At 42.6% G+C, this 23,407-nt stretch overlaps 1 protein-coding gene across 3 annotated transcripts in view; it reads left to right on the top strand.

The window, feature by feature from the left end:
* Nucleotides 1-19,560, top strand: part of RORA (RAR related orphan receptor A) — a 128,691-nt gene extending 109,131 nt beyond the window's left edge. For all 3 annotated transcript variants that reach the window (XM_070953358.1, XM_070953357.1, XM_070953356.1), the window contains 9 exons: nucleotides 9,252-9,337; nucleotides 11,682-11,823; nucleotides 12,543-12,938; nucleotides 15,114-15,235; nucleotides 15,560-15,692; nucleotides 16,797-16,904; nucleotides 17,268-17,378; nucleotides 18,241-18,353; nucleotides 19,371-19,560. In XM_070953358.1, coding sequence (XP_070809459.1) covers nucleotides 9,252-9,337; nucleotides 11,682-11,823; nucleotides 12,543-12,938; nucleotides 15,114-15,235; nucleotides 15,560-15,692; nucleotides 16,797-16,904; nucleotides 17,268-17,378; nucleotides 18,241-18,353; nucleotides 19,371-19,535 — 1,376 coding nt within the window. In that variant the 3' untranslated portion in view covers nucleotides 19,536-19,560. The remainder of the gene's footprint in view (nucleotides 1-9,251; nucleotides 9,338-11,681; nucleotides 11,824-12,542; nucleotides 12,939-15,113; nucleotides 15,236-15,559; nucleotides 15,693-16,796; nucleotides 16,905-17,267; nucleotides 17,379-18,240; nucleotides 18,354-19,370) is intronic.
* Nucleotides 19,561-23,407: the final 3,847 nt, after the last annotated feature.

Here is a 23,407-nt window from a genome sequence, read left to right as displayed (position 1 = left end):
TTGGATAGAACGCAGGCAGACTTTGGAGCTGAAGGTCTCTTCAGTTGCATTCATGTTGGAGGGCCACCCAGAGGTCATTCACATTTAGTAGGAAAGTAAATAAGCTTGTTATTGTACCTACTTTGGGCTCATCCCAAACTCGTTTTAACTTTCCAAACGAAACTCATGTTACTTCAGCAGATATTAATTCTGGGTTTGGGGATGAAATGCTTCATTTGATCATTCCAAAGCTCCTTCTAATTGGGTTTGTAATTTCTTTACTCTTACCTTGGCTGGAAATTTGGGGACCTGGAATCGGAGAACAGGAACCAGCATAACCTAATCTCTACCATGCTTTGATTTATGGCAATGTTTCTATCTTTGGCCACTTGAAGAGGGATGGACTTCAACTCCCAGAATCCCCCAGCCAGCTTGCTGGGAGTTGAAGTCTCCCCCTCTTCAAGTGGCCAAACTTGAGAAACGCTGGTTGATGGTTTTACTATCTGGTGTCATCAGGGTACCATATAGCAACCTGGTCCAATCCGAACTGAGCTCAAATCAACCTTCAAATCGTTGAGCAGAATTGAAAATTTCAGAGGAGACGGTTTTCTTACAGATGGGATGCGATGGAGATCTTCCATCTCAGATGCATCCTTTTTGTTTGCACAGGAGCTAATACAGAACAGATTTTTTAACAGCGTGGCTAATTCCTTTCAACTGAACCAGTGTTGGCAAATATGAAATATGCTAGACATTGGCAAAAGCTTAAGCAGTAATTACAGACTTCCTAAATCTGCAGAGGATAAATAATTACAGGTTTAAAAGTGTTATTGTGAGCAGCAATATATACCCAAAAAAATTTATCTTCCTCTTTTGAAGCTGTAAAAGCACAAATCCTTTGACAGGATTTGTTGAGGCTTGGAAATGGTTCTCGTAAGCACGGGGAGATATAAGCTCTGATCTCACAGGAAGTTTTCGTGTACGAGACCCACTGAACTACTTTCGGTTGACTAAACATCACCGTACAGCTCCTGCCTCTTTCAGGTCATTATAAATCCAAGCCGAGTTGAATTCGGAGTTGGTTGTGTGCTGAGCACAGGTTCCTCCAAGCCCTCGTTTTAGTTCTTCCTGGAAGGATTGAGAGGCCTGATTAAATCACGAGTCCTTTGTTCTAAGTCAAGGACATGGTTGGAGGATAAAAAGACAGAACTTTACAGCTTCTGTTTTGTATCTGAATCCTCTCCAAAAGAAATTAGTGCCCTGGCAGGTCCTGGTTTTCATCAAAGGGGAAGGAAATTTCAACTCTCCGTGATTTAAAAGAGATGAGAACAAGGAGCTAATTTAAACAAATTCAACTCTGCAGGAGCAAAGGGGTTGCCTCCCCTCATACTGAAGGAACCCCTCTTAGGTAATCTTTGGGAACTCCTGGAGAACTGGCAAGATCCCAGAAGAGTGGAGGAGATCAAATGTGATCTCCATCTTCAAGAAGGGAAGGAGATGGACTTAGGAAACTACAGACCTGTCAGCTTGGGAAGCTCCTTGGATGATTATACAAGTGGGAGAAGAGTTATTCTGTGTCACAATGTCCAGAATATTAGCATTCTTTTAGCTAATGTGAATTGTGGAAACATTTGGAATTGACTATGCGGTGGAAGAATGTATTTAGTGATTTATTAAACAAATATATACGGCTAGCCATTTCCCAAAAGAAACTCTGAGCTGAATGGAAGAAGCAAAATAAGATTACATTAGTGTTAAGTTGGGGTTCAGTGATGGGGAAAACACAGATTGAGTGATCTGGTGCAGGAAAAGAGCTCTTAAGACATAGAAACAGCACATTGTGGCATTGTAAGTCCTTGAACCCCACCTGGTAGAAAAACATGCTTCAGAAGAAAAGGAAAGACTGTTCCTTTTCTTAAACTGTTGCGACTAAGTTTGTCTACCATAATTGGTTGGTTTGCAAAATGCTGCTTTGATATCAGATGTGAGGCAATCTAGGCCAGGAGTCTCCAACCTTGGCAACTTTAAGACGTGTGAACTTCAACTCCCAGAATTCCCCAGCCAGCTGTTCCAGTCTGGAATTCTGGGAGTTGAAGTCCATATGTCTTAAAAGTTACCATGGTTGGAGACCTGTGATCTAGACAGCATCTGAAGGAAGGTGGCCTTGACTCATTTTGACCACACCCATGGTCAACTGGATGCTTCTCAGCTTAGTACTGTAGATGAGAGATGAAGCAGCAACAGGTGGAAAGGGCACCAGACTGGGGTAGCAAGACAGCAGCAGGGTTAGGAGAGTAATCTGGACCTACTGTTAGATTTCTGGGTAATTTTCAACTGATGGCCAGGCTTGGTTTAAGAATCCGGAACAAAATGACTTCCTGTCCCCCAAAGACTGCACTGAAACTGAAGCTGGAGAAACTGAAGTAGACTTTTGCAGAATGTTTATGGGCTCCATTCAGATATGCTACCCCACTAACATAGGATGCCTCTTACAGTGGGTCTGAACAGGGAGCTTAATCTTAAGAACTGCTTTTAAAAAAAAAAATTGTTTGCTATTTTCGATTGTTGCAAAAAATCTACAGCGTATGAAAAAAGATTGGTTGTGAATCCATCCCCTTCCATTATCTTGATTTAGCTTTAAGTAGACACAGGAGGTCCATGTTTGGGATTATTTCTATTGCATATTTCTGGGGATTGGGCAGGAAGGGAGATGAACAGGAATGGTATATTGAAGGATAAGCGTCAAGGAGATTCAAGGGGACCTTCTGACTTATTCCTTGGTACCCCACAGTTAGGACTCTGTCCTATCCTAAACGATGCGGTGACCCTTTCCTTTTAAGCGCCACGTTGGGGTCGTCATGTGCAGAAGCCAAGCATTGGCACCAGAGCTTCCCCAGCAGGATTTACAAGGGAACTGAGAAGGACAGAAATGTCCTTTGTCCTTCGCTGATGCTTTGACCACATAACTTGATTGAAAAGATTTGAAAAGGTTGCGCGCAGCTCTTCCCTGTCAGCCACCTCCTGGATCCTTGGAATGATGAAACGAAGCCCAGGTTATTCACTGCAAAACAATCAGATTGCAAGCCACGCCTGCACTGTGCCAGCCTCTCAATAGATGGGCATTGATGGCAGTGCTGCCCTGAACTCCCTTCTGTGGCTTGCAATGTGCCACCCTTGCCCAAAATATTAATGAATTCTTCTCTTTCATTTAATGGTAGACTGAGTGAATAATGTAGATCAGCAGCCAGGAAGTGGCTTTTTTTCCCCCCCAAAGATAATCATTTTTCCTTAGGCCCGAAGGCAACGAATCTCTGAATAATAGGGGTGTCTCCAACTCACCCCTTTCTGATAATTGCAGGCGGAGATTTTCCACTCATTACTCTTCAGCAACAACCCTGAACTCCCTCATTGTATCGATGCTGTAACTTTGCAAGTCACAATGCAACAATTTTGTATCCAGGCATTCTAAACATTGCAGAATCAGAAATCATTTTGAACAGGAGAGCAACCCGCTCGGCCTCTTCCCAGGCCGGTTACAATGATGCCTTTCTTCCTTGGGAGCCAACCTAAAGCTACTTTGCTGCCTTTCGGATTCTTTTCTCAATAAATAATTATTTTTAAAAGGCAAACTTGCTTGCTACATTATTTTCTTTTGTGGCAGCCTTGAACTGGCAGGATTAGATTGCTTATTCCTTGAACAGCAGGGATGCGTTGTTTTATGTCCTATTATTCCTCTTCTACATTTTTAGTAACTTTAGGATTTATGGTAAAACAATAAAAAAAAGGGGGGGGGAAATAAACAATTGTCCTTATAATCCTGCGTGTCCAGCCTCAGGGGGGTTCTGTGCAAAAGGTTCCTTTGCCAACATTAAACTGGGTTTTAAAGAATCAGCTGATTCTAACCGTCTTTGTGCACAAATAAACTTGATCTGATTATTGTTCCTGCGCTTGTTTGATGGACTTATGCAATCAGGAAGTTCGGCATTTCCTTTATCGAAAGCAGATTACAGAGCCGCTCTCCTTTGGGAGACTGGCATTAAATAGATTGAGGGGGTGTTAAATATATTAAAGTTAACTTTATCTTGCTTGGAAAGTGATGCCGTCTGAGTTGACCTAAGAGTTAAAATGCTCATCGTGGGAAGAAATTGGCAAGGAAGGGCCAGCAGGTTTCCCTGAAGAATTTTTGGGTTTTAGCTATACCCAGTAACTAATTAGCATCAATTTAATTAATTAAATAGTTAATTAATAAACAGTAGTAAACAGCTACTAAGTCAAGAAATACCCGTACTTATTTTTTACTATCAATAACTGCCTAAAACTTGGGGTGGGGGGGGAGCAAATCCTGGGCTGAAGCGATGGTTTCATATCTGTCTCAGCTGTTTGCGTTTCCCTGTCGAATGGCTCCAGCTGAAGATGTCATTGTCCCCAGCCCTTCTTGGGCCTTTCAACAGTGATAAGGCTACAAGCTGAGCCATACCAACCATGGTCTGTCTGGGGGAAAAACCTCTTTAGAAGTTCAGGGTCCTGCCAAGCCCAGTCGGGACGAAGGTAGAGGGGGCTGGGTTTTTCCATCTGAACGCAGCCGAGGTGGCAAAGCATTGATGGGCACCTGCACCCAGTCAAATCATCCTGACACGGCTCGCCCCAGGCCTTGAAACATCTGGCAGATCGACCAAGAATAATTATTTCTATTTCTGTTTCAACCGCATTCATATTTTCAAGGATTCTTCAATGCCTCGAGACATCTTTTCCTTATTGTTAAATTGGAGGATGAAATGTTTGCTTGAAGAGTTTCAGAGTCAGGATTTTTCAGCCGGAAAGAGATGGTTGACCTGTAGGTTTCAGGACAGCCTGTGCAGGAGTGACTTACTGGACACAAGAGTCCTGGCACCAAGAGGACCAAGCCAGCTTTTGGGGAAGGGAAGATGAGACAAAATAACAAACCGAATTCTCGTCGATGGATATTCTCGATCATCAGATCATAGTTGTCCCAAAGAGGCTTTTTCCAAAAGGCACCTGGTCTTCCTTGGGTTTTTTTGTTATTTTTTTCTCTCTGAAAACATTCTGTTTCTCATCCAAGAAGTTTCTTCTGTTCTTCAGAATGGAAGAAGCTTCTTGGGTGAGAAGCGAGATGTTTTCAAAGAAAAAATCCCAAGTCCCATTGTCTTATGGAAAAGCATCTTCGAAGGAGGGTAAGTTGTGCCTTCCAGGGACCTTGCCCAACTCCAGAATCTTCTGCATTGCTTAGGGGACCTCGCTCAAAGAGCCAGCGTGGTTTGTTGGTCTGTCTATCTTAGCAGGGCAGGGCAGAAACACTTTGACCAGTTGTTTCTCGAGGCTAATACGATGGACTTGCTCTTCTGGGCTTCAGAAGGACGCCCTCATAGTGCACTGCAGGCCAAGGAGTTGTTTTCTTGGTGTTGAGGAAGGAAATAGCAATAGCAACAGCAACAGCCCTTAGACTTATATACCGCTTCACAGTGTTTATAGCCCTCTCTAAGTGATTTACAGAGTCAGCCTCTTGCCCCCAATAATCTGGGTCCTCATTTTACCCACCTCGGAAGGACGGAAGGCTGAGTCAACCTTGAACCAGTGAGATTTGAACTGCCAAATTGCAGGCATCCGGCAGCAGAAGTAGTCTGCAGTACTGCACTCTAACCACTGCACCACCGTGGAAGAACATAGAATCGTAGGGTCCGAAGGGACCTTGAAGGTCTTCTAGTCCAACCCCCTCCTTAAGCAGCATGCACAAGCATGGAGTTCATGATAGAGCTTTCATCCCTCCCTTCTCCATTCTTTCCTTTCTCAAGCCAGGTAAGGTTCCTGTCAGAGTTGGATTTCTGCCTAGGAAATTCCCAGTCTTGAATTCTGTCTGGATCATCTCTCATTTTCATCGGTATCTGCCTGTCTCTTGGCCTCAAGGCCAGCCTGATCCCCTCCTGAACTGTCCATCTTCCTGTTGATTTCCTGCCTTCTTGCATTTGTGTTTCCATCCTACTTTGATCCGGCTCCTTGTTTTCAGTCCTGATCCATCGCTGCACTGACCTTGGTGTTCCCTTCCAGCTCATCTTTGCAATCCAGGATGGTCCAGTAAATCATGTTACATCTTGTGGCAGTCTCGGTTCCGTCGGTATCTGCAGCTTCTCTGCTTCAGCCGTCAAGCTACCATACCCACAACATCCCAAAAAAAGGGGGGACCAAAAGAAAAAAGGTTTTTTGAGGGCAGTATTTGAGCTGGAAAGGATGCTCCAGAATTTCTTACAAGGTCACAGAAGGATTTTGAGATACCACAACATGATTAATCAGTTGTCAAAGATCTCTTCTATTGAACATGTGAAAGACCTTCAAGTGATTTGGAAGCGTGTCCATCACCAGGTTCTTGTAAAAGGAAAGAACCCAAAGAGGTAGAAATCCAGAATCGATTTTTATTTATTGCAGGGATGATCCATAAGGACCAAGTACTTAAAGGACACGGATTTAAATGTTTTTTTCCTTAACCAATTTCATGGACGCGAGTGACACCTAGTGGCCACGGAGAGCATTTCCCCCCCCTTTTTTCATCCTTTAAGAGGAATTATGTTGCCTTTGCATGTAATAGACTTGACACTACGAGAGTGCTGCTGTTGAAGTATTTTGTGTACAGCAAGGGTCATTTTTATGTTGCCTTGTCATTCTTTTAAGGCTGTGATGCTACTTTACCTTGATCTGAATGCTTCTGGGTGGACGGATCTGTAACACAGGTAGTAAATCATATCCCTGGGCTGTGGCAGTTGCTGGTCTCTGGGTCACACCTTTGTGGAGAGAGGAAGTTGTAATCCTACGAGCACTTTTCGTACCAGTGTGCATGTTTAAACTGATTCCCTTAGCATTTTTCCTTTTTTTTTTTTTTTTGCATGTAGTAACTTCGGTACAGTGGCTGCTGATTTTAATTGCTGTCCTGTTTTCTTTGGCCACATACTGGTTTCCAAGATACCCGTGTTTCTGATTCAACCAAGAAGGCCCGTTAGCGAATGCATGAGGGTGCGAATGCAGCCCTCGTTTCACTCCCATTAAAACAACCGAGTCCTTATCCTGTCATCATCCAGTTGCTATGTTGACAAAGTCTAGTTTAGCTAATATAGAAAGTAAAAACTCAGTTCTAGAGACCCTCCTTCAGAGCAGTCTATCTCAACCTGGGCAGCTTGAAGATGTGTGGACTTCAACTCCCAAAATTTGGGTGCTATGCTGGCTGGGGAATTCTGGGAGTTGAAGTCCATACATCTTCAAGCTGCCCAGGTGGAGAAACAGTGCTTTCGAGAATATACTTAGTCAAGACAGTGCCTGGCCCTTTTAAGAAATATTCCCTCCTACCCTGTCCATACATTCACTCTAAGAGCTTGTCAAAGCCCAAACATTGTTACAAGCTTTGGATGATTTAGGTGAATCATATCTAATAATCACGAATTACTTTAGGGCGCCTCGAAAATTATTTAGGTAATGGAGCTGAAAACGCTCTGCTATTAGGATGTTAGGTAGTCAAACAGGCCTTGTTTAATTCAGCTGCTTGCTTCCTCTCCATTAGAAGGGGAATTCTTATTTGTGCTCCTAAATATGTATGAATGTCAGGGACTGTATAGCGGCATATTTAATCAGTCGACTGAGAAGGAGCAGAAATGGGCTTTTCTAAGAAAAATTGCTGTCACTTTTTGATAAGTGTAGCTTTCTGCTTTACAGAGGGAAGAAGCTTACAAGAGAAAGTGTTCCTATTGTAGTTTATGCATTATTCTGAATGGAACGTTTGTGAATATAATCCTTCTCCATTTTTCTTAAAAAAATATTTCTCCTGTTCCTACTTTCTCGACTTCTCTTTTATTTTGTGACTAAGTGACTATGTTTCAGGAAACAGACACAGATAGGTAGGCTGCTTCTCTTTCCAAGACAATTTTGGCAGCTGGGATAAATGGTACCAATGGATAGAAGTGAAAATGTCATGAGGTAGATGTTAGGGAAGCATGTAGCATAGAAATGTAAATAGCAAGCTAAATATAAATAAGGGAATATTAGATATAAGATGATTAACAAATGCAAGATGCAGTCTGATAAATCAAACTGAAGCTGTAGTATGATGATATGTAATGTTATTTAGAAACTGTATATATATGGGGGTTGAATCAACCTCAGTCGTATGTATGTGATTGTGTTTCGTTATAGTCTTTATTTTGTTTTATGTTTCTAATTTATAATAAAAATTTTAAATTAAAAAAAAAAGAGGTTTTCGGCAACAATATTGACGTCAACAAGAGAATGAACTCTGCTTTAACTTTTGACAGTCTGTCAATCTGAAAAGGTATGGGGGGGCTTGAAGGTCTTGTGGAGAATGGTTGAGTGAAGGGTGGGAGTTTTGTCCCTTTGAAAGAACAGCTGGGTTTCTTACAAGGCACTTCTTGAAGATCCGAGCCAAGGTCATTCAGAAGACCGGCAAGGTGATCCATATGAGAAGACTTCAGTGTAACCAATCAGAATCGCCCCATGTCTTACTTAAATATGATTTCCAATTTATAACTAATTTATCTTCGCCTGGAATGAATTCATTTTGTATAATTTGGAAGCTTATCTGTTGAGCTAAGAAAATCTTCCCCAATTTATAGTCCGCCAGATGTGATGGCCCTGCTGGCCAGGTGGAGGATGGTCTCGGTCATCCAAGACATCTGAAGGACAGCAGATACTGGGGGAGACTCTTGATCCTTGGGAGGGTACGAAATGGGCAGACGTGGCATATTATGAGCCCATCCCAGCAACAGGGAAGTCAGGCTGCAAAATGATATTTTTAGTCTCCATGGTTTCTTACCCAGTGGGCCAAGATTTGAGTAATCCAACTTTATTGGAATTTTATCTGAACAGCAGCGTCTTTGCTAGCGATGTAGCTTTTACGAGATCAATGCAATTGTACTTTAGATCTGTTGTGGTTTCTCTTCTTTGCACTGTTTTGGCCAAAGGGAGATCTCTTGAGTCCAGTCCTCCTAGGTTGGGAGACACTAAATCTGACAACATTGTGCATTTTAAAGCACCCTCTCAAATGACCCATTTTAATAACCTGAAAGCTATTATATAACAAGCAGCCATAAATTAGTACAAGGCCCTGGGGGAACCCGCACCGTTCAGCAATGAATAGTTAATGTGGTAGAATGTTGAGCAGGTTATTAGTTTTCAATGTACAAATGCTGATCAGGGAATGCTTTTTATCAGGTATTTAAAAGAAAATATAATTAACTGGTGGCGTGCTTCTGTTGCAGCTCAAATTGAAATTATTCCATGCAAGATCTGTGGAGACAAATCTTCAGGAATCCATTATGGTGTGATTACCTGTGAGGGCTGCAAGGTAAGCTTTATGTTATACACACACAGGGGGAGAGAGAAAGCGAGAGAGAGAGAGAGACACACACACACACACACACACACACAGAAACACACTTGTGTTGCGTGTATGTGAGAGAGAGGACATTATTGTATCTGTTTATCCACTGACTTATTTGTCTTTCTGCAAGATGAAATATTGAATCTGTTTAGCAATATCCATAATCTGCCGTGGATGGATTTTAAAACGTCCGGTTGCAATTTCTCTCCTGAAGCTCTGCAGCCGTCCTGTTGGGAAGCATTTATTTTTCATCCTGCCCTTGAAATGAAAAAGGACATCTGTTACATATTGGAACGGCTTTGGTCTAAATTTCAGGGAGCAAATCGGGCACACAATTTCAACAATTGAAGCGTTGAGGGACTGCCTGTTATACTTTGTCCTACTTCTCTTTACTTTCACGGGGGTGGGGGGTGGGGGGGTGTTGCTGTTGGTAGCAGCAGAGCAGGAGAAGAGCCTTTAGGGCAGGGCTCTCCAAATTTGGCAACTTTTAAGACTTGTGGATTTCAACTCCCAGCATGGCTGGCTGGGGAATTCTGAGCGTTGAAGTCACACGTCTTAAAGTTGCCCAGGTTGGACACCCCCGCTTGACCTTGGTGTCTTGACGTTGGCTTATCATGCAGCTGGAGGTTCCCCTGGAATCTTCTTCCATTTCTAATGTTCTAAGCAGGATCAACGTCCCTTCTGAGTGTCCAGGAATACATTCTGTTTCCTGAATTTTCTTTCTTGAAAGAGACGTTCCTAGAAAGAAAAAACACTTTTTAGAAAGATTGTGGCTAAGTTGCTTTCTATGCTTCAGGCTGATGAGGCTTTGCTAGATGGAAATTCTGCTAGAAAAATCTTCCTTCTCCTCTCTGGTACTTTTCTTAGAGATCTAGCAGGCCCCTCAGTGTACCGGTTACATTGCGACAGAAATGCAAGCCTTCACTGTCCATCCCAAAGGTGCTTTTCTTCAAGAGGCAAATGGACTTTCTTGTTTTCTTTGAAGAGGTTTCGCTTCTCATCCAAGAAGCTTCTTCTGCTCTGACTGGAAAGTGGGGAATGGAAGGACCCAGTCAAAGCTGAAGAAGCTTCTTGGATGAGAAACAAAATGTCTTCAAAGAAAAACTAGGAAGTCCAGTTGTCTTTTGAAAAAGCACTTTTGGGACATCCTGAACAGTGATTAAATAATATCCTAATTTTCAGGGCAGAAGTTGAATTTCCAGGCCAGAAGGTAGGTAAATTCTTTGCAAAGTAATCCCAAAGTTCTGAAAGTAGAATAGAGGTGTGTGTGTGTTTTAAGCGTGTTTGTTTTAAAAATCCAGAATTAGGGTTAGAAAATTGGTAGAGTAAGGGAAAAACAACTCCCTGGTTCCTAATTGGCAATTATTGGAATATTGTGAAAGGTAATGATACATGGAAATCTGTAAGTGTTAGCTATAAATCATGAGATTATGAATAAGCCTTTGTTGTTACAGGCTGGTGTGTATCCCTTTTAGAAGGCTGCCATTAGAAGGCAGCTGTCAGCTGTTTTCTTGTAATTAAACAGCCAATGAGCAGCTAATTAAGACATATGTGTATACAGAAGTGGAAGTGGGCATGTTAATGAACTGTAGGAATCAATTCATTAAATGAAAATTGTCAAAAGACCAAACAGAAGCTTAGAAGCTCTCAGCTCTGCCAGGTTCCCCAAGCAGTCAGACGAAAGGAAAACAGAAGTCAAGAATGGGCCCTTCGTTTTCTTTGGAGAGGAAGGGAAACCATCTCCTCTTTCCCACCAATTTCCCGGCCTTCTCGGCCTTCTCGGGGCTTCCGAGCAAAGGATTTAGACCAGGGGGGCCCAGCCTTGGCCACTTTAAGACTTGTGGATTTCAACTCCCAGAATTCCCCAGCCAGCAAGATCGTGATGCTCTTAGGGCCTGGCCTAAGAATGGACCCCATGGGTAAAGTTCTCGGCTTATGACCACAGTTGAGCCAGACATTTACGTTGCTAAGTGAGACGGTTGTTAAGTGAGCTTTGCTGCATTTCTTGCCGCAGTTGTTTAGTCACACGGTTGTGAAGTAGATCTGGCTTCTCCATGGACTTTGCCTGTCAGAAGGTCGCAAAAGGAACCTTCATGAGATCCCAAGATCTCGCAACCGTCATAAATACGAGCCAGTTGCCAAGTGCCTGAAATGTTGATCACGTGACCACAGGGAGGCTGCAACGGTCATTAAGTGTAAAAAAAGGTCCTAAGTCGTTTTTGTCAGTGCTGTTGTAACTTCAAACGGTCGTAAGAAGAGGACTACTTCTATAGCACACTTACCGCCTTCTTTCCCTCCTCCTCCGCAGGGTTTCTTCAGGAGGAGCCAGCAGAGCAATGCCACCTATTCCTGCCCTCGCCAAAAAAACTGCTTAATTGATCGAACCAGCAGAAACCGCTGCCAGCACTGCCGCTTGCAGAAATGCCTGGCCGTGGGGATGTCGCGAGACGGTGAGATTTCCTCGGCTCTCTTGGGCTTTTGGGTGCTCCTCCACGGCCTCCCAGCGCTTCCTTTTGAAATCCACTCTCTTCAGTAGCCTCAGGGGTTACTGCGCCCCAAGGTTATTGTGGCATTCCACACTACCACTTAAGCCATGTATCCTTCTCACAAAGAAGGTTCCTCACATGGCAAAGGGTGGCTTCACATTTTTCCTCCCTCCTTCCCTCCCTCCCTCCCTCCCTCCCTCCCTCCCTCCCTCCCTCCTTCCCTCCTTCTTTCCTTCCTTCCTTCCTTCCTTCCTTCCTTCCTTCCTTCCTTCCTTCCTTCCCCTTTTCCCTCCTCCCTCCCTTCCTTTCCAGATGTATTCTGAAAACTGAGTGTTCAGACAGGCGGGAATCCCAACAGGGTTTAAAATGATTGTCTTTAAATGACATCAGAGGTGCAGATTGCTGTGATTCAGAAAAAAAAAACTTTTGCATCAGAGAATCCAAAATTTAGGCACTTAGGCAAGTTAAACACCTTTGTGCTTTTTTATCTAGCTGAAATTTAGGCCTGATCAGTGAGTGGGTGGGTGTTCCCCCCCCCACCCCCACCCCCATATCAAACGGCCCTTTGGATTTTTTGCCCTTTTGAATCTTGCGGCTGTGCCTTGGAATGCAGCCGCCTCCCCAAAGCCGGCCTTGGGGGTAAGGGAAGGTGACCGGATCTGTTGCTTTGGACTCTCTTCCAGCTGTCAAGTTTGGCCGCATGTCCAAAAAACAGAGGGACAGCTTGTACGCAGAGGTCCAGAAGCATCGGATGCAGCAGCAGCAACGAGACCACCAACAGCCCCCCGGAGAAGCGGAGCCGCTGACCCCGAGCTACAGCATCACGGCAAATGGCCTGACGGACCTGCACGATGACCTCAGTAATTACATAGATGGTCACTCTCCTGAAGGTAGCAAAGGCAACTCTGCGGTTAGCAGCTTCTACTTAGACATACAACCTTCTCCAGACCAATCGGGCCTTGATATTAATGGCATCAAACCAGAACCAGTCTGTGACTACACTCCCACGACGGGCTTCTTTCCATATTGCTCCTTTACCAATGGGGAGACCTCTCCTACTGTGTCCATGGCAGAATTAGGTAATAACAAAGAGGGGGGAACCGTCCCGTAGTTGCTCTCTTGCTTGCCTTTGGATGGAAAGCAACACCCCGCCCTCCCAAGAGGCTCTCCGGGCCTAGAATTCAGCCCTTTCCTCTAGATACAACTCGGCTCAGGAAGAGTGGCTTGGTAATCCTCCATCCCAGCTTGGGCCTTGTGGGTTGATAGATTGGCTGTTTGATTGGCACTGATGACGTTCCCCAGTTTGGGTCATGAAACATCTGTAAGGAAACCACCCACCTCAAAGAGCACCAAGGACGCCCTCAGCTTGGCTGTTTTATCTTTGCTGGCCTTCAAGGCTGTCTCAAGAAAGGGAACGTTGTGTGAATGTTGGGTTAGAGCAGTATTGGTTGTTTTCTGAAAGGGAGATGACCTTCTAACTCTTCCCAAGCAGTAATGATGACCCAACAGGCAGGTTTTCGATGGAGATGGCCAATGGCCCTAGGGAAGATTAGTAATCTGCAACCTGAGCAGATACCACCTTCATTCAAGCTCTGGTGTGCAATGCAGAAAATTCAAAAATGGGCCTTATGAAAATGGAGTATAAACTTACAGTGCTGTATTCTTGTATAACTCTCATTCACTTCCACAGAGAAAGTCTTTAGTTAGTTATTACTGCAGTTACAGTATTTCTGGGACTCCCACGTTTAATGGCTTCTGAAACCGAGCTGCTTCATCTGATATTATTTGGGGGCTGCCTTATCTATGGTTAAAATTTGCTTGTGTAACCAGCGTAGCCCCTTTGCACAAAGAAGTAAGACATGGCTCTGTCTACCAAATCTTGGCCAACTGAAATATATATATTTTTGGGTGGTGAAAAATACTTATCATTTCGCCCCACGTGAAATCTGTTTGAAGGACAATTGTGTGCAACAATGAAAGACAGTCCTTGAATTACAACCGGTTGCTTAGCAATCATTCTAAGTTAGAGTGGCACTGAAAAAGTGACTTACATTCAGTCCTTGCAGTTATGACCGTTGTGGCATCTCCATGGTCACATGATCGAACTTTGGGCCTTGTTGTATTTAGGATGATTGCAGAGGCCCAGGGTCATGTGATCGCACCCTTGCGACCTTCCCATCTGGCTTCCGATAAGCAAAGTCAATGGGGGAAGCTGGATTTGTTTAACGACTGCAGGATTCACTTAACAACTGCAGGGGTTCACTGAACAATCATGGCGAAAAGGTTGTAAAATTGGGTGGAATTCATTTAACAACTACCTTGTTTAACAATGGAAATTCAGATCCTGAGTGTAGTTGTAATCCAAGGGCCACTCTTAAGCAACCCTTCTGTTCTTGGATGAATGTAGCAATAACAGCCTCTTTCTTGCAGGTAATATGGGATAATTATTCACTGTTGGGGAAAATCACCCCAGTATAAAAGAGGGAATGTGTGATCTGTACTCTTTATTTGACTAGCTCCTTAGTTCATTCCTTCCAAAAGATGTTTTGAACAGCATTAAAATACAGTGCAGCAGCATCTGGATGCTACAGTTTCCTTCCCTATCCATCTCAGGGGCGGCCCCAAAGAAGAGGGAGTCAAGCTATTCTCCAAAGCACCTGAGGGCAGGACAAGAAGCAATGGGTGGAAACTCATCAAGCAGAGAAGCAACTTAGAACTCAGGAGAAATTTCCTGTGAGAACAATGAATCAGTGGAACAACTTGCCTCCAGAAGTTGTGAATGCTCCAACTCTGGAAGTTTTTAAGAAGAGATTGGATAACCATTTGTCTGAAGTGGTGTAGGGTTTCCTGCCTAAGCAGAGGGTTGGACGAGAAGACTTCCAAGGTCCCTTCCAACTCTGTTATTCTATTCTATTCTACCCATTACTTAGCCACCTCTCCTCTTCATCAAGCAATCATGGGTCACGGTGCCATTCAGACAAATGCCAGGTTCCCTCAGCCAGCCATCACGAGAGTTCGTATCTTAAAGCTGAAAAAAGAGCTGCTTAGCCAGAATTGCTTGGATCCAGGGCCAATCATCCATCATGCACAGTGACCGTCAGAATTAGAAGTCAGGGTGAGAAGAATGCAAACAGATGTTAAGGAGCTCATTTCAGCCCCGGGTAGATTAATGAGAACGGGCTAGTTAGTCAGGAGTTGCACCCAGAAATCTGTGCAGCGTCTTGGCTAATGCGTGCGAATGTTTGCTTTTTTAGAACACCTTGCGCAAAACATCTCTAAGTCACACATGGAAACCTGCCAGTACTTGAGGGAAGAGCTTCAACAGATCACCTGGCAAACGTTTCTGCAGGAGGAAATTGAGAACTACCAGAGCAAGGTATTTTTTCCAGCCAATGGGGTTGTTTCTTTGAAAGATCGATTGCGTCGATGTCAGCCACCCCTTTCCCTGGGTTCCAAGCGCTTTGCAATGTAGGTTTTAAAAGGGGGTCGGGGGAAAAAATATCAGTATATTGCAATTAAACTTGCAAATTTGAAAAAGAAAAGGTGATCTGAACATCTGAAACTAGCAGTGGGGCTGTTGAAGTCCAAACTGATGCTCCGATTTCCTTCAAGATCGAGTGCATTTTAATTGTTCGGAGTCTTTCCTGGGAAAAGTTTGGCAAGCATTATGAAGGACTCGGGTTTTCTTTCTCTTCCTCAGCAAAGAGAGGTCATGTGGCAGTTATGTGCGGTGAAGATAACAGAAGCAATACAGTATGTCGTAGAATTTGCCAAACGCATTGACGGTTTTATGGAACTATGCCAAAACGATCAAATTGTGCTTTTGAAAGCAGGTTCGTGCCTTTTGTGAAACGCCTTTGCCTGTCTGAAGGGTTGTGCAGTGTGGGTTGCAACGGGAATCCAATCTTCCCAACAGCTAAAAAACTACAAACTTTCCACTCAATTATTGTCAATCACAGGTTTCTCTGTTGCTCTGTTTGTGGGGACTAGTAATTGCTGCTAAAAAACCAACAACCCACAGTTAAATTTTTAAAAATGACAGGAATAAGCCCTTTACGATGAATAAAACATGAAACGTAGAAACTCCTTTCGTTAGTGAAGAGCGTGTGGTTGCTAAACTTAACTAAGACCACCTGCAATCTCCTGAAATCCTTGTTCATCATGTCATGGATTGCATGGAGAATGTAACCTTAGCCTTTGAGGAAGTCATGTGTTCCTTCTTGGTGGTAAAGAAGAACCCACAGAAGGAAATTATGTGACAGTAAGGCAGATGCTGAAATCCACATTTGTTTCAGTTAATCCTAGAATCGCTCCCGTAAAAGTACAATAATTATTTCTGACATGTTGCTGAAAGGTTTTTAGAGAAACCCATAAAACTCTTACATAGTCTAAAGTGCTGTTCCTCAACCTTGGCAACTTGAAAATGGGTGGACTTCAGCTCCCAGTATTCAACTCGAAGATGGGTGGCCTTCCCCATTCTGACTGGGGAATTCTGGGAGTTGAAATCCACCCTTCTTCAAGTTGCCAAGGTTGAGAAAGACTAGCCTACAAGATCCTTTAAGAATAAGTGAAGAAAATACTGTTTTTCTTTCCCCATTAGTTTTATATAGACACTAAATGGATGACATTGATTTTATAATTGGGTGGTTTTTAAATCTTGGGCCGAAATTATTTAATTGTTTTTTAAATTGTTTTTAAATTTTATATGCAATGTTTTATCTTGGCTGTACACCGCCCTGAGTCCCGCAGGAGAAGGGCGGTATAGAAATAAAATAAAATAAATAAATAAGCAACATACACAATTGAAAATGAAGTTGCAGCCCATAACAAGGTGTCCTTGGTGAACAAGATCCACTTTTAAAGGCAACCTGAAGCCTGTTATTTCTTTAAGACAGACCTAATGATGCCACTGAAGAGTCTTTTCCTATTTCGTTTAGGGTCTTTAGAGGTTGTATTTATCAGAATGTGCCGTGCCTTTGACTCTCAGAACAACACAGTGTACTTCGATGGCAAATACGCTGGCCCAGATGTATTCAAATCATTAGGTAAGGCAATAAATGCTTCATTAGGATGTGTTAATATTCTAAACGTCATTTCTGAAAAATGCTGCTTTTCGAGAACTAATTTTTTATCCCAAACAAATATATTGTATAGAAATAACTCAAAGGATTAATCATAAATACCCAGGGGCACAATTTAATTACAGTTCTTTAGCCTTCCATGGGACTTAAGTATCACACAATGGTACCCTGACATTTAAATTGAAAAATTAAGGGTTTAAGCTAGAAAAATATACCAAGCAGAGTTTTAGTATACTAAATGCAAAAGCAGGGGCTGAAAATATATATATTTTTTGTCCTATGTTGCATTCTTTGGAAGAAACCCTGTTTGACTGTTTTATTTCGCAGGCTGTGAAGATTTCATTAGTTTCGTTTTTGAATTTGGAAAGAGTTTATGTTCTATGCACCTTACTGAAGACGAGATTGCATTATTCTCAGCTTTCGTTTTACTATCTGCAGGTAAGACGTCAATCCGAGGAAGTAATTTTGCTTTTTCAAATTAACCTTTTGGTGATATTCCGAGAGTATGAAATCCCACTTGAGTATTTTCTGCCCCTGAGCCAAAATATTGGGCTTTTCCTTCAGAGCAATATAGTTAGTTCAGTTCCAATAGTCTGCAGGTTTTGTTATCGAAAACCTGACTTCATCGTTTACTTTGGTAATCCTGATAGTCAAATAGATGTTTGAGGAGAGGAATGACATAGCACAGATGTGCTCTTTCGTGGTCTCCTAAAGCTTGTAGACTCAACAGCTCTCTTCTCGCACTTTAAAGCCTTTTAAAGACCAACAGCTAATATTTAAAAGCCTTGGTGGTGCAGTGGTTAGAGTGCAGTACTGCAGGCTACGTCTGCTGACTGCCGGCTGCCTGCAAAATTTGGCAGTTCGAATCTCACCAGGCTCAAGGTGGACTCAGCCTTCCGTCCTTCCGAGGTGGGTAAAATGAGGACCCAGATGGTTGGGGGCAAATAGGCTGACTCTGTAAACCGCTTAGAGGGGGCTGTGAAGCGGTAGATAAGTCTAAGGGCTATTGCTAGTGCTATTTTGCCTGATCCCCAAAACTTCAGAGAAAATGTGAACCATTTCTAGAAAGAAACAAGAGGAGGATGGAGAACCATCAGGTGTTCTTCAACCTCTCTTGCTTTCTACCAAGGAATTGAAGATGGCCAGTCAGCTGAGACTGGTGCACCATCAGCAGAGCTGGATTGCTCTGTTTGTGGTAGTGGAGCTCTCCCGACACGTCAACCCAATAAATATAATATCTGCAAATTGTAATTGAGAAGAACCACCTGAATGGCCCTTCCCACTCTTCCTTTACTTTTAGATCGATCATGGCTTCAGGAAAAGGTAAAAATTGAAAAGCTCCAGCAAAAAATTCAGTTTGCGCTTCAACATGTCCTGCAGAAAAACCATCGGGAAGATGGAATATTAACAAAGGTAATGAATCTGCCACAACCTTTTGCACTTGAAAGTCGAAGTCGCTAGACCAGCGGCCCAGCTTTCAACTGAATGAACAGCATCCTTTATCGCATATTCTAGGATGCTTGTTTAAAATGTGATGGAGGAAAATTGCAGTGATTATTTAATAAACCTGAATAATAAAAGTGAACCAATTATGAGGAATTGCTCTAGAGAACATTAGATCAAGTATTTCTCTCTTCTGGGGTTGCTGTAGGTGCTGAACAAAGTCAAAGACTTTGAATCTCAGGGTTGGGTCGGGTGTCAGCTTAACTCTTTAGAAATTGAGCATTATTTATTTTTATTTATTATTATTATTTATTATTTATTATTATTATTTATTTATTTATTTTAATGTAATTCTTAAAATTGTATGAAGTATCATTCTTCCTCTTGGAAGGAATCCAACTTTCTTTATATCCTTTTCTTTTTTTGACATTGCTACTAGAAGAGAAGGCCACTACTGCTAGATGAGCATTATGGGACCCATACTCACTTATAACCCATAATGCTTCTGAAAGATAGCATTTGATTATAGGGGAAGGACTCCCCCCCCCAATTTTCCCTCAGCTTTCCTAACCCCTGTCGCCTTGCAGACCCTAAGACGGAAAAAGGGAACAAGTAGAATAAATGAAAGACGAGGAACCAGTTAGAGAGGTCGTATCTTACAGCACTCACAACTTTGTAATATTTTCCTCATTTAAAACATTGGCAAAGCAGCCCATTTTAACACCAAATTCTGGGCAGCTTACAGTGAAGGAGTCTTTACTGCCAGAACAGCAGCAAATTATAAAACCCCAAAGAGAGAGACCTGGTGGCACCAACACAGGTCTTTCCTTGACGCAACCCATGAGGTTCTCTTGCCACTGTGACCTCACCCCATGGTCTCCAAGGATGCTTGAAAGCTTTTATGGCCCCCTCCCTTGATGCCCCCCTGTCCCCTGGAAAATAATGGCCAAACCCTTCACTGACCCCCTCATCTGTTTCCCCTCACAGCTAATATGCAAAGTGTCTACCTTAAGAGCCCTGTGTGGACGACATACAGAAAAGCTCATGGCGTTCAGAGCAATATACCCAGAGATTGTGCGACTTCATTTTCCTCCCTTGTACAAGGAGTTGTTCACTTCAGAATTTGAGCCAACGGTGCAGATGGAAGGGTAAAGGGATCTTCTCAAGCCTTCTAGAAGCTCTGAGGGACAAACATTCAAGCAGAAAGAGAGAAGAAAGAGATTCAACTGAGACACTTTCGTGGCCCTGCGTGAGACGTAGGGAGCCATCACACTGCACATCTTCCGGGCACCAGTGCCAGGCGAAGGAGGGGGGGGAAAAACAAAACAAGGGTTGGACTTCCTTGTCTCCTTGGTCCCATTGCTGCGATGCCCACCAAAGGGACCCTTTCCCCCCTGCCTGGACTTCTCAGTCTTCAGCCTCTGTTTACACAGAAGGAGGGCTTTCCTCTGTCCTTGTAACTCACTGCCCACAGAGACGCTCGCCGAACAAGGTCCGAACCGAATCTCCAGCTCGACTCCAGCGACTGGTGTGCACTGCAGAGGCTTCGCTTCATCAGTTTTGCACAACTTTTGCTCATTGTTTCATGAAGGACGATGTCTTTTCACCGTACCGTGATTGCCGCCAGGCGGAATGGCATGAAAAGAGTCCATAGCAATAGCATTATAATCTATTACAGGGTAAATGGGCATGAAGTCAATATATAGCAAAAGAGATGATATTGTTTATATATTGTTTTAATTAATATAAAAATTGTAGTTAACTGGTATAGCTTTTATTGTTGAATTGATAAGGCACTTTCATTTTGCACCTTTTTTTCTTTTTAAATTATATGCTGGCGTGTTCAATGTTTGTGCTGCATGTACACCAGAAATCCAAGTTTTAACGGAGGGTTGGAAGGGAGAGGAGAACCCTGCAAAGGAGGTTGTGCTGCTATTTTCCACGTTTCCTTTGGCAGAGAGGCTGGCCCAGGTCATGAGATGCCCTTCCGTGGTCTTGTGTAAGGGGCAGGGAGGGAGGGAGGAGGGAAGTCAAGTTTCTAAACCGTTCTCTGGGTCTTAAAACTATGATTTTATTGGAGAAGCAAAAAAAAAATCCCTATTTTTAAACCAGATTACTGACAATGGGGATTGAAAAGAAAAAAAAATAGAGCTATGTTTAATCACTTAACAAATGTGTTGGTTTTTTAGCAACTCCTTTTTAAAATCAGCCCATTTCCTGGAGTGAGTAAATGTAGATTCCGACAACCAAATTTAGACACTTGTGTTTTGGAAATATTGGTCCTAATACTTTTGTTTACATTTTGTGTGTGTGTGTTTGTGTGTGTGTAGAGAGAGAGAAACAGATTCAACAAATTAAGACAGGTAGGGTACATACAATTTTTTTTCCTCGTGGATCGTGTCCATGGACTTAAATCTTGTATTCAGTGCATGGAAACCCAACTATTTGCTGAGTTGTGACACAGCTGGAGGCTTGTTAAAAAAACCTGCTCTTACGTGTGGCTACTTTCTTTGTAAACCAAGAGGTGCTACTTGTCTCTTTGCTTTACAATCTGTTCCAAACTGAAGCGCCCATGGGAGGTGGTTAAACATGTCAGCAGCTTGGATCCCGGAATTGCCACCGGCATCTTGATTTCTCGGTCACTCCGCCTTTCAAAATCTAAAGCAATCTGAATTCATGCCTACCACATGCTACACTTTAGCCACCTGCACCTGGGATCATGAGCAAGAAGCTCTATATTAAGAATGATTTATATCATGGCCACTGAAATCCACCTATGCAAATGCAAAATCTGATCCAAAAAGGGGTGACACAAGTTGGACTCCAGTTCTCCTTTTGACATTCCATTTGCTCCTTGGACCCCTTCAAAATCTTGGAGAAGGTTCCCTCAAAGTGACCAGAAGTTCCAGTTGGATTCCTGGTCTTCAAGGTTATGTTTAGAGCCAGTGACCAAGGTTGCAATCCTAATACTTTCATCCTCTGCTTCATCATACCTTCTGCAAGGATCATGTATGTACGCAAACCATTTGCTCATGTCCTGTCATTTCTATGAAAGAAAAAATACTGACTTTCGGTTTGGAAATCAGCATTATTTACAGCTCATTTTTTAAATTAAGTGCTAATAGTAGGAGCTTCTGGTTGCTTGTAAATTTCCACTGTTCTGACATGGAGCATTGTCTTCTTTTCAGGTGATTGATCAAGTGCCATCAAGTCTGTGCCAACTCTTATTACCTTCGAGATAGATTTTCTGCATCTGGTCTTTCAGATTTTTCAAACTGGGTTACAGCAATAGGTGGCCATCCTCTTCTCTTTTCTTCTCTCTTTCCCAGCATTGTAGGACTTTGGTTCCTTAAATTGATTGATTAATTATGTGCCACCAAGTTGTTGACTGTTAGCAAGCACTTAGATTCTCTCCATGACCGTCTGTCCTTCACTCGGTCCCTTGAGTCTTCCAACAGTGTCCCCTTCAGCACTGTCACTGAATCCCACCACCTTCCTGCTGATCATCCTCTTCTTCGCTTTCCTTCCCACCTTTCCCACATGAGACCTATTTCCAGAGAGTTAAATCTTCAAATAAAGCATCCAAAAGAGGACAATCTGAGCTTTTGTGTCTTTTGTGCCATTGGTGAGAATTCTGGATTGACTTGTTGGATGATCCATTTTTAAAGAAAACTTTCCTAGCTGTTGATGTTCTTCTCAAAAGTCTCAAAAGCATCCATCCTCTTCCTTCCTTGATTCTTCAGGGAAGGATCACAGGGAATACCATGGCTTGCTCTGTTCTGATCATCTCCTTTCCGTTAATAGCAAACTGTATTTTGATAAGGCTAAAATGGTGCTGATAATCTCTTATGAAAAATGCTGAGAGAGTCCACGTGTAATTAGCAATATCTACTTTGAATATCAGATCAGAGGGGAAACCCATCAGCCAAAACATAAAATTCAGGAATAAGTTTTAACATCCAAAATTGGTAGCCTAATATACTTGTTGGATATAACAAACTTCAGCTGGGATTCAGCGATATAAAGTGTAGCAGGTGGTGGGACATATCAAAAGCTTCACGATATACCTGCAGGTGAACTCCAGAAAACTGGCAGTTAAAATTAATTTGGGTTTTCGTTCTCCCGTCCTATTTTTGGTGGACCTATTGCACTGATTTAGAAGAAGGCCTCCGGTCCTGGACCTTGATGGCACAGTTCTGTCTCAGTCATGTTTATATTGTTTAAAATTATGAACTGACATGATATGTGACATTCTTTCAAATCTGGTTGTCTTTTTAGGGAGCTTTTCATGGTCATAAGGTTATCAAGGTCTGAATGTGTGTGTTGTCTTGAACGTGTGGGATGTAGGTGTGCATGGTGGTTGTTAGCCCATTAAGTGTCCATGGAATAAAGAAAATGTGTTGAAGATATGTAAGTCAAAAATAGAAGGTGGAAAAAATATTCTATATAAAGCCTTGTCTGGACCACTTAGAGAGACTTCTATTTTTTTAACCCTCCTATAAATATTTGGTGGCACTTGAAATATTCCTGCAATAAAATGTGATTTGTGTAAAGGTAGAAACAAACAAAAAAGATTTTGTAATGTGAAAAAAAAAATGAAAGAAAGCAATGTAATTTTTCTAAAAAAGAAAAACAAAAAACAAACCAACTTTGTATTATTTTTGTGGATGGAATTTGTCTACTTGTCTTTGGAAAAAGCATTTGATCTCATTGAATGTGCCATAGCAGAGGCGCGCGGGTGGTGGGTCTTTTTTTCGTTACATCGTAGGTGAAAGGAAGGAAGTGCTTTTGTGTCCGACATTCCGTAAAGCGTGAGGCCATCGCAAAATAATTCTTGTCAAAGATGTATTCGTGAGCTTCCGTCTTTGTTGCTTTTTTTTTGCACATGTTGTTCATTTCTCTCTAGTGCAATATGGACGCATAGAGCACTTGCGGGTTTTACTCAGGGAAAATTACATATTTGTTATACAGGGTTTTACGTTGTCGTTTTTTGTGGTTGTTTGGGGTGGGGTGGGGGCTGAGGG

The sequence above is a fragment of the Pituophis catenifer genome, unplaced genomic scaffold (genome assembly GCF_029215685.1).
Source record: "Pituophis catenifer annectens isolate HBS135680 unplaced genomic scaffold, rPitCat1.0.hap2 SCAF_14, whole genome shotgun sequence".
Lineage (NCBI taxonomy): Eukaryota > Metazoa > Chordata > Lepidosauria > Squamata > Colubridae > Pituophis > Pituophis catenifer.
This window is presented reverse-complemented; position numbering and strand designations above follow the sequence as displayed.